This window comes from Arvicola amphibius, chromosome 8 (genome assembly GCF_903992535.2).
Source record: "Arvicola amphibius chromosome 8, mArvAmp1.2, whole genome shotgun sequence".
Classification (NCBI taxonomy): Eukaryota; Metazoa; Chordata; class Mammalia; order Rodentia; family Cricetidae; genus Arvicola; species Arvicola amphibius.
Window position 1 is genome coordinate 70,640,146 of NC_052054.1, and position 16,227 is coordinate 70,656,372.

A 16,227-nucleotide genomic window follows, 5' to 3' on the forward strand; every position below is an offset into this window, starting at 1 on the left:
ATGAAAACAAACTGCACAGCTTGGAGAGATAGCTCAGTGGGTAAAAGCACTTAATGCAACAAGCATGAAGACCCAAGTTCAGATCCCCAGCACCCACATTAAAAAGCACTGGCATAGCTGAGCATGGCGGTGCACACCCTTAGTCCCAGCACCCAGGAGGCAGAGTCAGGTGGACCTGTGTGAGTTCAAGGACAGCCTGGTCTATAGAATTGAGTTCCAGGACAGCCAGGGCTACACAGCAAAACCCAGTCTAAAAAAACAAAAACACTGGCATGACCGCACATACCTGTAACCCAGGAAGTTGGGGCACTGACAGGATTGTTGGGGCTTGGTAGCCAGAAGCATAGCATCAGGTTCAGCAAGATACCCTGTCTCAAAGGATTATGAGTAATAGATCAACATAACTGATAGCCCCATCTTCCCATGTATGTGAACTGCACATGATGAATTCATTACATACACATAGACATAAAACTTGAGAGGCCATGCCGGCCTTCACATCTCATTCACTCTGGATGATTAAGAGAACAGCTTCTGGGTACACAGTACTAGGCCCGCCTGCCAGAAGCTCTTCTTCACTAAACCAGGCATCTGGGATGCTCTAGCTCCTCCGTATCCACACTGTCTTTGAAGACTGCCCATATAAGGTCTCAGCACTAACAACATTGGCCAAGAGCCTGCCACATAGTGGTATCTAAATACATGTATGCACAGGTTTCATGGCCCTCTTGTGGGGGTTAAAGGACATTGTCGGTCAACCTTCTTTCCTCTTTGTTGAGGCAGGGTCTGTTTTGTATTGTTTTGAAACAGGGTCTCACTATGTAACTTTGGCTGTATACCAAGCTGGCCTCAACTCACAAAGATCTGCCTACCTCCCCGTCCTACATACTGGAATTAAAGGTGTGGGGAAGTCAGGGTCTTTATGCTGCTGTGCTGAGTACTCAAGTGGCCAATGGGCTTCCAGCTCTACCACTCCAAAGGAGTCCTGGTGTTACAGATGTGCACCGCCTTGTCTGCCTTTTTTTCAGTCTGGACTCCACACATTCAACTTGGGTTGTTGTGAGGCTCGCATCGCAAACACAAAGCTTTACCATCTGAGCCATCTTCCTGGCCCATAGTTGGCAGGGTTTTTAAACAAGTTTACTGAGCCTGCTTTGTATCGGGCCATGTATTCCAGGTGCTGAGGTTTGATTGTGACAATGAAGTGGCAAATCCAGGCCCTATGAAGGCCTCAAATTGGGAGCAACTGGCTTGCAACCCTTCTCCATCATCGAACAGCATCCCTGCTCTCCCTGGGCTTTGGGCTTATCCTCTGTAAAGCCTTTGCATAGTTCCGGTGAGGAATTTGTGATGGCCAGGTGTAGTCTGAATGGTTCTGCAGACTGTCACTATGAATGTTCAGTAAAGCAGGTGATTTCATCTGCCATTGGGATGGATAGGTTAACCTGGGATCAGAGTACACTTTACGCCAGGTGGTAGTGGCTCAGGCCTTTAATCCCAGTACTTAAAGGCAGAGGCAGGTGGATCTCTGTGAGTTCGAGACCAGCCTGATCTACAAGAGCTAGTTCCAGGACAGGCTCCAAAGCTACACAGAGAAACCCTGTCATGAAACAAGAAAACAAAACAAAAGGTACACTTTACTGTTTTAAAGGTGATATTGCTTAAGTGTGAAGTTATAAATTATTTGGGTTTAATCCTAGCTGCTGCTTACTGTCTGTGTGCTCTTAAGAATTTACTTACCTCACCAAGCATTGGTGGCACACACTTTTAATCCCAGCACTCAAGAGGCAGAGGCAGGCAGATCTCTGTGAGTTCGAGGCCAGCCTGTTCTACAAGAGCTAGTTCCAGGACAACTAGGACTGTTGCACAGAGAAACCCTGTCTCAAGGGAAAAACAACAAACAGAGTACCTTAGGGCCATCTAGATGGCTCAGCAGGTAAAGGCACTTGCCACCAAGCTTGATTACCTGAGTTTAATCCTTGGGACTCACATAATGGAGAGAATTGACTCCCACAGTTGTTCTCTGATCACATGACACGGTACACAAATGCTAAAGATTAATAAATAATAAGAGGACCTACTTTAGAAAGACGTGTTTATGCTTTCAGCACTTAGCAGACAGAGTTAAGAAGATTGTCACAAGTTTGAGCCCAACCTGATCTGTAAACTACAGGTTCAGTCAGGGCTGTGAAGCAAGATCCTGTCTCTAAAAAGAAAAAAAGACAAGGTATGTCCTTCAGCCTCAGCTTGATTATGAGTTTTAATTAAATTGACAGATGGAATGTGCTTATACAAAAGGGATATAATTAGGTTTTATTCTTTTGTTCTGGTACTTTTTGTTGGAGAATGAGTATATTTTTAGGGGTGTGTGTGTGTGAGAGAGAGGGGGTGGGGGTGGGGGATGGGGGTGTCTCATGTAGGCAGGCTGGCCTGGAAACTACCTAGATACTCAAAGCAGGCCTCAAACTCTATGTAGCAGAAGATGATCTTGAACTCCTGATCCACCTGCCTCCACTTTCCAAGTGCTGGAATCACAGGCGTACACACACACACACACACCATGATGATCATGGTGATTCTTATTCTATTTTCCACACCGCTTACAAAAAAGGCCAGGAGCCGTTCCCTTCTCCCATGTCAAGTCCTAGAAGACCCTTTCCTTAGCTCTGAAATGGGGAGAAAACAGAGCACGCAGGCGCAGAAAGACAACGTTGTCTGGGCCGCCCAGGAAGGAAGCCGAGCACCCGCTTAGGAGAGGGCAACGATGGCCGCTTCTTGACGTCATCAGTGTGCGCGAGTGGCGGTTCCCGGGCAGGTTGGGGAGCAACAAGCCAGCTGGGACTGACCACAGAAGGCAGGGATGGGGGAGGCGGCCGTGGCGGCGGGACCCTGTCCACTCCGCGAGGACAGCTTCACACGGTTCTCGTCGCAGAGTAACGTGTACGGGCTGGCAGGAGGAGCAGACGGGCGAGGGGAGTTGCTAGCCGCCACACTTAAAGGCAAAGTGCTCGGCTTCCGCTACCAAGACCTCCGACAGAAAATCAGGCCTGTGGCCAAAGAACTGCAATTCAACTACATCCCCGGTGCGTGGCGCTGTGGTGTCGGGGGCGGGACTGGAGTCTGGTGTTGCAGGAGAGTCTAAGACTGTCTTTGGTCTCTGTGATGCGAGGTCAGGGTTAAAACTGGTAATCAAAAGCCGGGCGGTGGTGGCACATGCCTTTAATCACAGCACTCAGGAGGCAGAGGCCGTCAGATCTCTGAGTTCGAGGCCAGCCTGGTCAGATCTCTGAGTTCGAGGCCAGCCTGGTCTACAGAGCAAATTTCAGGACAGCCAGGGCTACACAGAGTCACCCTGTCTCAAGAGAGGGGAAAAAAAGAAAAAGAAAGAGGAAAAAAAAACTAAACTAAACCCTGGTAATCATTAGGTTCCGATACAGGAGTCGTTGGGGCCTGAAGTAATTAGGGTCCAGGATTTCGCAAACATAGAGGTTAACAGCCTGGTACTTGGTGATCATAGGTCACGGTAATTAACAGTGGTTAAGACTCCCGCAGACCCAATGTAAGAAGTCAATGTGATTCAGACGTGATCGGTGAACTTTGAACTCCTCTCGTAGTGGATGCTGAGATCGTCTCCATCGACACTTTCAACAAGTCACCCCCAAAGCGAGGGCTGGTTGTGGGCATCACATTTATAAAGGTACCACAGTGCCCTCCACCTGTCCACACCCTCTTCCTTAGTCATAGTGAATCCCACCAAGTCTCCCCCAAGTGCCCTGAATCTGCTCCAAATGCCTCTCACCTCCTCTACCTCCCCTGAGGGTAGTTTCCACCCCTAGGATTCAGGAGACAAGGGCAGTCCCTTTCTTAACATTTACTGTGACTATGAACCTGGCTCGGAATACAACCTGGACTCCATTGCAGGTGAGTAGAGCTTGGGGCAGAGGGTGGACTGGGCTGGCAGGTGCTGCTGGGTTCAGCTTGTGTCCTTTCTGCAGAGAGCTGCCTGAATTTGGAACTCCAGTTCACCCCTTTCCAGCTGTGCCATGCAGAGTGAGTGACCGCGGGCACCCCTGCTTTCCCGCCTTCCTCTGAGGCTTTTGCCCTGTTTGGAAGACAAAAGAGTTTTAACAGACTAAGGGTTGGGTGGAAACAGGTATTGTTAGGGGCCCAAGAAGTGATGGGAAGTATAATCAAGAAGTGGGGTTTCATAGTTCGGTAGCAGACTGGAACCCATATACCTTCCATCGCCAGTCTGGTTCTGATGGTGCCTTTTTTAGAGTGAATGCAGCCAAGATTACTAGGGAGCCACTACATTGTCACCTGTCAGGTAGCTTATTCCAGAGAGTTAATTGAGCACCTAGAACTCAACTCCAAAGGTTCTGGATCTCTGCTTCCAAGACCTGGGGTCATTCTCAAGAATCAGAAGCACTGAGGTCTCCAGACTTAAAGTGTGCAGTTGAAGGTTGGGGATGCAGCTCAGGCAGCTGAACAATTGCCTAGCACACACAAGACTCTGGGTTCCATCCCCAGCACCATATAAGCCAGTCACGGTCGGTGCATGCCTTTAGTCCCAGCATTCAGGGGATGGGGACAGAAGGATCAGAATTTTGTTCAAGGTCATCTTGGGCTGCATAATAAGTTTAAAGCTAGCCTGAGTTATACAGACACTGTCTCTAAAAACAGATTCTACCAAACCCAGAAGCTCCTGAGAATCTATAGACAAACTTGTAAGGAGGTAGACTACAGAACATCTAGAATCTTTAAGTTCCCATTTAGAATCCCAGAGCATGTGAGTTCTACTCCAGGGCTTCAGAAATCCACTAGGATTGGCAACGTTTTTTTTGCAAGTTTTTTTTCTGTCAAAGTCCAGTTAGTAAATGCTAAGTTTGGAGGGTCAGACAATTAGTATCACAGCTGCACAGTTCTGCCATTGGAGCAAACAAACAGCAGGACACTGTGAATGAATGGCTGGGGTTGTGCCAATAAAACTTTATTTACAAAAAACACTCAGTGGGTGAGTTGGATTTGGTCTATAGGTCCTAGTGGCCAGATCTCTGGTCTAGCAAGTGAGAATTATAAAAATGAAGCTTTTGGGGGGATAAGAGGGTACATGCATGTGCTTGTGCAAGTATGTACTGGTGTGCATGCATGTATCTGAATACCTTATTATGAATCAAAGCCTCAATGTGTAGCCCAGGCCAGCCTTGGACTTGAAATTCTCCTACCTCAGCCTTCCCAGTGCTGGGATTTCAGACAAGCATTACCTTGCCAGATTTGGAATCTACAAGATTCAAGATGCCGGGATTTGCATGATTCAAGATAGTCAGGGTAGAGATTTCTAACAGTTCTGGTCTAGCAGAGGAGACAAGAAATAGGGCTTCAGACTCATGGGGTTCCAGAGGGAAGAGGTTCTGGTGGTGTGGTTCTCTGTTGCTATTCGTTTGCTGAATTTTTGTTTTGTTTTGTTTTGACAACGTCTTTGTGCCCTGGCTGTCTTAGAACTCACTGTGTAGATCAGCATGGCTTGAACTCACTGAGATCCACCTGCCTCTGCCTTCTGAGCCCTGAGATAGATTCCTTTATATTTACTTGTTTGCAAGAGGGTCCCACAGCATGCGGGTGGAGGTCCGAGAACAGCCCTCGGGAGTCGGGGCTCTCCTTCCTCTTTGTGGTCCTGGGGATCAAATCCAGGCCATCCCGAATGGTGGCAGTTGCCTTTACCCAATGAGCCATCTCATCGACCCTTGCCACTAGTGAGGTTTTGCAGACTCATTCTCAAGGACCCTCTCCTGTTTCTGGAGCGAAGCTTCTAGCAGTCGGGGGCTGTCAGCAGGCTCCCAGCACCTGCGCTGGCTGCTCTGAGATCACAAGGGTCGGCGTACATAGTCTGCAGAGCGCTAGGTCATGCGGCTCTCAACTGAGTCTCTGAATGGTAGGGTTCTTGCCGGCAAAGGTTTTTTGTTTTTTGTTTTTTTATTCAGTCTGGGTGTGGGAAATACAGGTAGGAAGATCATTTGTTCAAGGTCAGCTATAACTACACCATGAGTTCAGTAACAGCCTGGGGCACATGAAGCCCTATCTCAAAATAAATTGACAGTGGCATTTCTAAATCCCTGGAGGAATTCAACCCCACACAGGTCCTAGCACATTCTAAATTTCTCTGCTTTCAGAGTCCAGGTTGGGAGCCAACTGGAGACTGTCTTTCTCCTGAGTGGGAATGACCCAGCCATCCATCTCTACAAGGAGGTGAGGCGGGCAGGCTGGGCACAGGCCGGTAGGGAACCCCCCATGTGGTGGTGGCTTGTGTGCAGGAGCCTGATGACTCACTCAGAGCCCGGCTCTCGTTACCCCAGAATGAGGAGCTACACCAGTTTGAGGAGCAGCCCGTGGAAAACCTCTTCCCAGAGCTCACGAACCTGACCAGTAGGTAAGGAGGGGACCCTACCCATTCACCCACTGTGTACCCAAACAAGGGACCAGGACACTGACTGCAGAGAAGCCAGATAGAGCAGACTGCCATCTAGTACAATACACAGTAGAGGCGATCTTGGAGAAACCAGGAAGCATCTTGGGGTGTCTCTCAGTTGGTAGAATATTTACCTAGCGTGCTCAAAAGCCCTAGGTTTCATTGCATAACCTGGAGCACCATAAAATCCAGGCACAATAGTGCACACCTGTAACCTCAGCACTCAGGTGATAGGGAGAGGAGGGTCAGGAGTTCAAATTCATCCTTGACTACATCATGATTTTGAAGCTAGCTTGGTCTATGTGAGACCCTGTCTTTAAAAAAAAAAAAATGCAGCTAGGTAGCATGTTCTCTGGTTGCAGCATGACCTCAAGAAAATTGGTTAGAATGGGGCTCAGTGAGCATTTATGGTAGTGCCTGGCCCCCTAATGCTCCTGGGAAGCAGAGATTGGGCTGGGGCTTTGGGCTGTCCACCTGTCTGTCCACCCATCCATCGTCCTCTCGCCAGTGTCCTGTGGCTCAATGTCCACAACCTGCCTGGCTCGTCTCGGCGGCTCACAGCTCTGGGCTGCCAGAGTGGCTATGTGCGTGTGGCTCATGTGGACCAGAAGAATCAAGGTGAGGGTCAGGCCTGGGGCGGGGACAAACCTAGGAATGGGGACAGGTCCCTGAGTCCCTCCCTGCTCTCCACGCAGAGATTTTGCAGACATGGACAATCCTGCAGGATGGGCCCATCTCCCGTGTGATCGTGTTCCGCCTCTCCAGCCCCAACGGTGAGCTCTTTGCTCTCAGCCTGGAATCTGGAGAGTGGACTCTGCAGGCTCAGCTGTCCCCACCCTAAGAGCCCTCACTCATGCTCCCCCTGCACCCCTCCAACCCATAAGCTGTGCCACAGATTGGACTCCAGTCATTTCTTTTAGCATCCAACCTCATTCTTCCCATTGTGTTCTCACCTTGAACTTTGTCCCTACGTTCACCATTCCCTTAGCGGTCTAACCTTCATTTCTCATGTTATCTTACACTGACTCCCCCCACCCTAGCCTTCTCACTCCCTCTGGACTGACAACTCTTCTGTCAATCATGGTCTCACCCCATCCCCAGGTGCTAGTTTCTTCCTATTCCTTGATCTTGGTCTGTCCTATACTGACAGTCACCTTGACCTGCCCTGTGCCTTCTAAACAGGGTTCCCCCATCCTCACACTGTGGTCTAACCTTAGACTTCAACTCTAATTTGTTCTAACCTTAGCCTTTTTTTTGTATTTTTTAAATAGTCACCTAACACCTGTATAATGTCTCCACAGTCATTTCGTAGTTCAACCTCTCATCTTTGTCTGGAGGTCTAGCCTTCGCTCTTCCCTGCAGGAGGGGAAGGGATAAGGAAGAGAGCCTGTCGCCATAGGCTCCCTGACTCCTGTCTCTTCCCTAGCAACCGAGGACAGCCCACAGCAGGAAGGATACAGTCTGCTTGTTGCCAGCATGTTGGAGCCAGCTGTGGTGTACTGGTAAGGGCACCTGCGGCTTCTGGTGCAGTTCAACCTCATATCCGTATGCCGTGGTCTAACCCTGTCAATCCTTTGGGGTGGTTAGGATCAGAAGTGCTGTGATCAGGGAAGAGGTGAGAGTGCTCACATCTGGATCTTGTAGAGAATTTGTTAAGGGTGGTTATGCCTTCCTACCCTTAGAGAAACCCATACCCCTGGCCTGAGTGGACCAGGGGTGCCAGCAGACGCTCAGTTGTGACGGCCTAGACATGTAGTCCTTGGCAATTTCCGTGGTGTCACTGCTCCCACCATCTTGGATTTTAAGCCACTCAAAATTGTGACATTGTAATGCTAAAATAGACAGTCAGCTTTGTGTGTGCTGGGGATGGGGGCGGGGGAGACAGTATCTCATGAAGTGAAGGCTGCCCTCCAACTACACTGCTAAGAATGGCTTTGAACTCTCGGTTTCCCTGCCTCTGCCTCTGCCTCTGCCTCTGCCTCTGCCTCTGCCTCTGCCTCTGCCTCTGCCTCTGCCTCTGCCTCTGCCTCTGCCTCTGCCTCTGCCTCTGCTGGGATTGCAGGTGTGCACCATCACACTGGATTAAACCCAGGGCTTCATTTATGCTACAGTCTACCAACTAAACTACGTCCCCAGCCCCCACACCCCCACTCTCCCACTCCACCTTCCCCTCACTCGAGTACAAGTGTGTACACACACACTGCCATCATCAGCTCCTATGAGCTAGTTCCACCCAGTCTGCCACACTCTGGCTTGAGAGTGAAAATATCAATGCAGGTACAGAGTTCTCCGTACTCTGTAAGGCACCAAGCACTCAGGTGAGGGACCAGGGCACCTGTGTCTCCAGGAGCCACGATGGGGGGGGGGGTGCGCTCCTGGGAGCACAGTGGGGCATCCAGGATGGAATCCACAGGATGAACGAGGCCATCCACTGGAGTGACAGGTTGGCCCTTGTGGGGACTTCAAAGTTACTTACATTAAAACCACAGTGCATGTCTCCAAAAAAGTGGGTCTGGCCCTCAGGGGATGCCAGCTGGGCATCACCTACAGTCTGGAACCAAAGGCAGCAGGGCCCTGCCATATGACCTTCCCCTTACTACCATATTGGGGACCCTCAGGGACCTTCTGAACCAGGGCCTGGAAGACCAACTTCTCCTGCCCAGCAGTGACCAGTTTGACAGTGTCCTCTGTGGCCTGGTCACTGACGTGGACCTAGATGGACAACCAGAAGTCCTGGTGGCCACCTATGGACAGGTAGGTCTTGAGAGGAGCCTGTCGCTCATCTGCTCCTGCAGTGACCATCCTCAGCCTGCATGACCTTGACCCCTCTGCCCACAGGAGCTGCTCTGCTACAAGTACCACGGGCTGCCTGAGGCCAACAGAGGCTTCCGCCTGCTCTGGCGAAGGACCTTTGCCAGCCCCCTGCTGGCCATGGCCCATGTGGACCTGACTGGGGATGGACTGCGGGAGCTGGCCGTGGTATCCCTGAAAGGGGTGCACATCCTCCAGGTACTAACCGTTATCCATTTATTTGTAGGGGAAAAGCTCTACCACTGAGCCACACCCCCAGCCCCGCACTGGGGGATTCTAGGCGAGTGTTTTACCACTGAGCCACACCCCATCCCTAACTGGGGATTCTCAGCAGATACTCTTGTTGAGCCACACCCCTAGCTCTTGGTTTTTTGAGACAGGCTCTCACTCTTACCCAGGAAGGCCTTGAATTTACAGTCCTCCTGCCTCAGCCCCTGGAGTATCTGAGCCTACAGACCTGTGCCATCTGGCCATGCTACATGCTCTCTCTATTCTTTACTCTCATCTGAGTACCAGAGTCTCTAGGCATTTCTTCCAAATTCTGTTGGTCAGTCATGCCTTACAGTGTCTACCCCATCCCAAGGACTAGCCTCAGATCTGCCCATCATTGGACTGGTCCTGATCTCCTTCAGTTTACTAGGTGTCTGTTTGGATATAGCCTACCCTTTCCCCCCATAGCCTGCTTTCCCTTCCCATCTTCCCTTGGTAATGTGATCTAGCCTTGAGACCACTGTTAAGTTTCTGATTTCTATATCGTGTGTGTGTGTGTGTGTGTGTGTGTGTGTGTGTGTGTGTGTGTGTTAGGCCAGGGAGGATTTCAGGTGTGTGTGTGTGTGTGTGTGTGTTAGGCCAGGGAGGATTTCAGGTGTGTGTGTGTATGTTTGTGTATATAAGGCCAGGGGGGAATTCAGGTGTGTGTGTGTGTGTGTGTGTGTGTGAGAGAGAGAGAGAGAGAGAGAGAGAGAGAGAGAGAGAGAGAGAGAGAGAGAGAGAGAGCAAGAAGGATTTCGGGTGTCCCGCTCTCCTCTCTTATTCTCCTGAAATGGTCTCTCGCTGGACCCTGAGCTAAGCCGGTAGGTAGCTCACAAGCCCCGGGGGAGCTTCTCTGAGGTCTAACCTCAACTTCTGCTTTTCACTTCTATGTAGTTCTTGCTCTGTTGACCTCTCATTTGCTGCCAGCATCTCACCTTTCTCCTTCCCACTGTGGTCTAACCTCAGCTTCTTTGGAACCTCAGATAGCCTCTAATGTCCTTTGTCATTTTGCACCATCTGTCTCTTCCACTATTTCCTTTTGCATTCCCTCTCTTTCTGTTTATTTGTTTATGTGCGTGGTACTTGGTGTCAAACCCACTGTGCTGTGTCCTCCCAGCTTGTGGATCTGGGAGACTGAGTCATGCTGTGTAGCCAAGGTTATTCCAAACTCACAGCTACTCTCACACTATGCCCAGCGCTTCTACTGATTTCCAATCTCCGCTCCTTCCACTTAGGTCTAACCTTTGCCCCTTCCACAGGAAATTAATCCAAGCCCCTCCACCATGTCTGGCCTCCACTCCCATCTGGGAGACCCTTTCTCAGTCAACACCCTGTGGTCTCCTCTCTGCCCTCCTGCTGTGGCTGAGCCTCTGGCCTCTCATTGTGGTCTGATGTGTGCCCCTCTTCTGTCTCCACTTACTCTCCTTCTTTTGTTCCCACAGTACAGCCTGATCCAGGCCTCTGAGCTGGTCTTGACCCGACTTCGTCGTCAAGTGGAGCAGAGGAAACATCAGCAGGGCCTTGGAGACAAAGTAGCTCCCAGGCCTAAGGAGCCCCTAGCCTCCTGAGCACTCCCCCTTCTTGGGCCTGGGCATCTCATGTCTGTCACTGATGCCGGGGAAGCATCTCAGAAAAGGACTGCTTCCCTGAGACTCTCCCGGGACATGCTGGGAGTCCCTGAGCCACTCTGCTGTGTGTGTAACCTTAGCTGATCCCCCCTCTCTGAGCTATTTGTAGAGGGATGTTCTCAGCAACCCCTTGCAGTCCCATCAGGTTTTGGTTCCCTAGTGACTGTTCATACATGCAGAACAACAAAGCTGCCCTAGCTTCCTCGTTTCCTCTGTCCAGCAAGCATCTATTGAGCACTTACTGTATGCCAAGTTCTTCTGAATTCACTCCCAAAGAACTGAGGAGGGGAACTCTACAGAGAGAGTCCAAGATTAGACCCAGAGGAAAGGAAAGGAAGGAAGTTACGTGGAGGAGGTGGAGTTGGTTTGCAGTTTTGAGAGCTGTGGAGCCTTTCTCTGCACTGGTGAACTGAACTCGGGAAATATAATGCCAGACAAATACCACTGAGGCATCTGAGCAGAGGCATCTGGGTTCATTGTCTCCACCTAGGAAGAATAAGGAACCCCAGATGTAACATCGACGGTGAAGGGGACATGAGAACTCAGACTAGGAAGGGTCCATATCTCCAGTACACAGTAAGGGGTCTGCAGACTCCCTCAGCCCAGAGATAGAAGTGATTGTGTTACTGGTCCAATCGGGACGGTCTCAAAAGAGAAGTGATTAGACGCGGCAAGAGCTAAGGCTAGCTTCTAGCAGAATAGAATTGGGCATAGACTGTGGTGGGGAGTGTCAAAGTTAGACCCATGTAGTCAGAGATACCATACTGCGGTGGGTATTGGGTACAGCTCAGCTAAACAACCCAGGAGGGGTGAGACAAGGGCAGTTATCACCCGAAGGTTCCATCAGAGTCTCCAACCCAGGGCTCAGAGGAAGGTAGCTCAGCAGGATTGTTGCCTCCCCAACCCCAGACCAAGAATAGAATTGGAGTTAGTGGGGTTGGTGAGTTTCAGAGCAAATGAGGCTTGAGTGTGGCGCCTGCTTCCTCGGAGGCACATGTGTTTGTGGTGTTGGGTAGGTACCAGTCACTCCATCAGGAAGTCCACCTGTAAATCTGACCCCCCCCCCCCACACACACACACACACTGCAAAGGTGCAGCCTCCAGGTCTTGGAAGACCAGATACCGACTTCCCAGGCTCCAAGATCTAGAAGCCAGGCCCAGGCGTGGGAAGCTGCAGGGAGCTGGAACTTCCCCCTCCTGGCAGCAGGCCCAAGAGTGTCCCGCCAGAGCTGGCAGTGGGCACAGGCTCCTCCTGGCAGGGCAGCCTTCTTGCCCTGTTGCACCGTTTTGTGCCCAGCATCCAGCACCTGCCACCTGTCCTGTGGAGGGAGGGAGCCCGGAGAGGGATTGTGAGGGCGTATGATGCATGCGTTCTGAGGAGGTGTGTGCATGTATGCACTTGCGGGTGTGTGTGTGTGTGTGTTTGCACGAGTGCAACTTGTTTTGTTCAACACCCTGTAGGCTTGGGAATTTGTCTTCTAAATCCTAGGACACTTGACTCAGGACTTTGCACTTTGACAGGGAAGTTGAGACAGGGTCTGCCTCAGGCTGCCCTCTAGCGAAGGGTGACATTCAACCCCTGATCCTCCCACCACTGCCTTTTGATGGCTGAAATTGCAGGCATGCACCACCATGCCTAGTTTTTAAGGTACTGAGGGCAGAACCCAGGGCTTGGTACGTGTTAGGCAAGCATTCTACCAACTGATCCACATCTTCAACCCCCACCCACAAATTGTTTTCTCTTAGCTAGGTCTTGCTATGAGGATGGCTTGAAACAATCAATCTCCTGCCTCAGCCTCCTGAGTGCCGGGATCAGAGATGTGTTTCATCATACTGGGTGGCCTTGATCCTTCCCTGTCCTCAGCCCAGAGGCAGTGGTTTAAGGATACAGAATCTGGAACCACACTCTTAATACCTGCTGCCTCAGTTTCCCCACCTTTGAAATGATGAAATGGAGCTAATAATGTTTACCTCTGAGGGTTGTGAGAGTGTTTGGTGGTGTAGAGGCCTTGGGAGTGGTTCTCATGGTACCTGGGCGCTCTGTGGCAGTTCTCTGCCTTCAGTGAGGTACCCTGAGCAGACTGAGCCTGTGAACTTGGAAGAGCTGCGGCCCAACATTCCTACCCCCCTTCCCCCAGGTCTGCCAGCCTGTGGCTATTTGTAGCGATGACTGAATCTCTGGGCCCTTGTATGGACGAGATACTGCCCATGTGTGATGGGGGGGGGGGAGGAACAGGGTTGACACAGGTGCACGCACTTGAGCCCTCCGTCGCTGTCCTTGGCCTCTAGTGCTGAACCCCGATACTGGGCAACCTGCAGCCCCACTGTCAGGCCTCTCCCCCGCCCCCTGGTTCCCTTGGCCACGCCCCTTCCCGGGCTCTTCCCTCTTGCTCTCTTGCAAGGCCTCCTCCCAGCTCTGTGGCTCCGCCCCCAGCTCCTATGGCCACGCCTCCTTCCAGTGGCTCCTCCCTCAGCAGTTTCCCTAACTGGAGCTCCGGGCCCCCCGCCCCCTCCCATAAGCCCTGACCTCCACTGGCTCCTCCCTCTTTTCCTCCGGCCTCTCTTCCTTCTGGTGGTCCTTTCCCCAACTCCCCTGTGCCCACCCTCTTCCCTCCTTCTGCTCCTCCCTCCTCCAGTCTGTCCCGGTCCTCCAACCCATAGCTACCCTGTTCCCACCTCATCCTTCCTTAATCTCCTCCCTTCCACATCCTGGTGGTCCTTTACCCTGTTCACTTGTCCCATCCCCTCCCCTCAGCGGGTTCTTCCTCCTTCAATCTAGTCCCTCTTCTCCACTGATTTCCCCCCCCCCCCCGCCCCATTTCCTCTGTCCCGCCTCCTCTACCTCTCCGGTCTAGCCCCACTCCCCGGGGCTCCTCCCTCCGCCCCCTAGCTCCTCTGTCACCGCCCCCTCCCCTACCTCTCCTGTCTAGTCCCCCTTCCCGGGGCTCCTCCCTCCGCCCCCTAGCTCCTCTGTCACCGCCCCCTCCCCTGGGCTCCGCCCTCCTCCCGGCCCCTCCCCGGTTCCCCTCTTCGCATCCCCTCTCCTCCCTCCTCCCTGCTCTCCCTCAGTCCCCAGCTCCTCTTCCTCTTTCTCCCTCTCTTTCTCGGGTGGAGGCGCCCACCGCGGCGGCCCAGCGGGGACCGGCCCGGCCGCACGGCAGGTAAGAGCCCAACGCGGCCGCCCAGAGCCCCGGGGCTGCGGGAACCCAGGCTGCGCCGCGTCTTCAAGTGCAGGGGCTTCCTGAGCCCTGGCTTCGAGTCCTAGCTGCCCAGCTTTCAGCGTGCGCCATGTGTATGGTGTGTGTGTGTGTGTGTGTGTGTGTGTGTGTGTCTGTCTGTCTGTCTGTCTGTCTGTCTGTCTGTCCGTTTCTGGGCACCTGGGTCTCTGTCTCTCCCCTTTTCTCCCTCTGCCTGCAGCCAATTCACACCCACACACCTCTGTCTCCGCCCCTGATGCACGGGGACTTGGAGGAGGCTGATCCCCCGCAGTGTGGACTCCCCCGAAGGCCTGGAGTGCCCCCAAATCCTCCTCACCCCTCCTTAAGCTCAGGTCTCCCCATCCTCCCAATCCTGACATCCTGAGGCTGGTCCTGCCTACAGCCTAACCTGTATAATAACATTAAACCGGTCCTTCTAAAGTCTGACTCTCATACCTCCCACTGTCCATTCATTCTTTGGACAACTCTGAGACACTTTCGTACTGCTGGGTACTGCTCTAAGGTCAGGCTAGACAGGTCCTTCCTACAGTCTCACTTCCATCCCTCCAGCTTCACAGTTGTGAGGCTGGGTGGGAAAGCAGACCTCCTGGGGGCTCAGAGGGACTCAACCTGACGCTTCCCTTCCTTCATGAAGGTCTCTGGGGAAGGTGGGCGAGGAGCTGGCCAACACCTGGGCCAGAGCTGGGGTGAGCTTTTGCCCGCCCACAAGGTCCCCGCCCTATGTGGCAGGCGTGTGGGAACTCCAGATGGCTTAAAAGATCACTGGGTTAGGAGCCCTACTCCTTAACATATTTCTGTTCCATCTCTGACTTAGCCAAGTCCTTTCTCCCCTTCTACCAGCCTCAGTTTGCCTGTCTGCAATTTGCAACCCTTTGTATGCTCTGTGGCTAATGGAGGGACAGACGGTGTGTGTGTATTCTGAATTCTATGTTCCTATTCTGCATTGAACCCCCCCCCCCCCGCCCCTGCAGTCAGAATATACCCCAGGTCCTCACTCTGCTGTGGTTGCATTGAGGGGGAATTCTTCCCAGAATCCTCCAGAGGCAGGACAAGCAGGACAGGACACTTACCACTAACCCAGCTGGCTACCAGCCCACCAGGTTGGGGATACCACTGCCTCCGAGCCCTGAGGTGTTACCACCTTCCCCACCGGCTCCTCCTGTACTAAACCTGATCCTTTTGCCGCTGAGTCTACACCCAGATTAGCTTTCAAGGCTCGGAGGAGGAAGCCTGGGGCAGAAAGTGTGGCTGTCCCAGCCATAGACAGACAATGCTCAGGCCTCTTGTCCATGAGTTTCACAAATATTTATCTAGTGCTTTCTCTCCTGGGTCCCTCTTCCAAGACCCAGAGAGAGAGGAGAGAAATCTGGATGACAGCAAAAGGGATTGAACAGACTGGATGACCCCGCCCCTGGCAGGCAAACACTGGTCCACTGACCCTCGTCTTCCTGGATGACTTCCCAGGTTTTTCACCCTCCCCAAAAGCAGCAGTCAGATGTGACTGGATAGATTCTTGACTTTCTGGGTCTTCCCTGTTTCCCAAAAGCCAAAGAGGGAGGAGGGAGGAGCAAAGGGGAGTCTGGTTGGGATCCTGGTGGGTTCATAATTACGCCTGAGAGTTTGATAATTAGGGGCTGCTAATTAAATGTATCATTAGGGGCCTTGCCTGGGGGCCTAACTGTGCGGTGGCCCTTTAAAAGAGTCACCCCTCCTTCGCGAAGCACACACACACACACACACACACACACACACACACACGCACATACACACACGCACACTGCTCACTCCTTTTCAGGAAGTTCTGCCAACATGCTGCCTCCCTCCCCCAGAGAAGCCTGCTCCTGGTCTGTGG

The 16,227-nt window shown here is 52.2% G+C and overlaps 1 protein-coding gene across 2 annotated transcripts; it reads left to right on the forward strand.

The window, feature by feature from the left end:
- Positions 1-2,774: 2,774 nt before the first annotated feature.
- Positions 2,775-11,365, forward strand: Kptn (kaptin, actin binding protein). 2 transcript variants are annotated; one of them, XM_038339278.2, is made up of 12 exons: positions 2,775-3,083; positions 3,615-3,697; positions 3,837-3,921; positions 3,996-4,050; positions 6,171-6,246; positions 6,354-6,427; positions 6,975-7,084; positions 7,162-7,239; positions 7,893-7,968; positions 9,085-9,220; positions 9,305-9,475; positions 10,972-11,365. In XM_038339278.2, the coding sequence occupies exons 1-12, from the start codon at positions 2,861-2,863 to the stop codon at positions 11,095-11,097; spliced, it is 1,293 nt and encodes a 430-aa protein (XP_038195206.1). In that variant the 5' UTR covers positions 2,775-2,860; the 3' UTR covers positions 11,098-11,365. The 2 variants fall into 2 exon arrangements, with proteins under 2 accessions (XP_038195206.1, XP_038195207.1); XM_038339279.1 differs by having other exon boundaries at positions 9,305-9,557; positions 10,972-11,105.
- Positions 11,366-16,227: the final 4,862 nt, after the last annotated feature.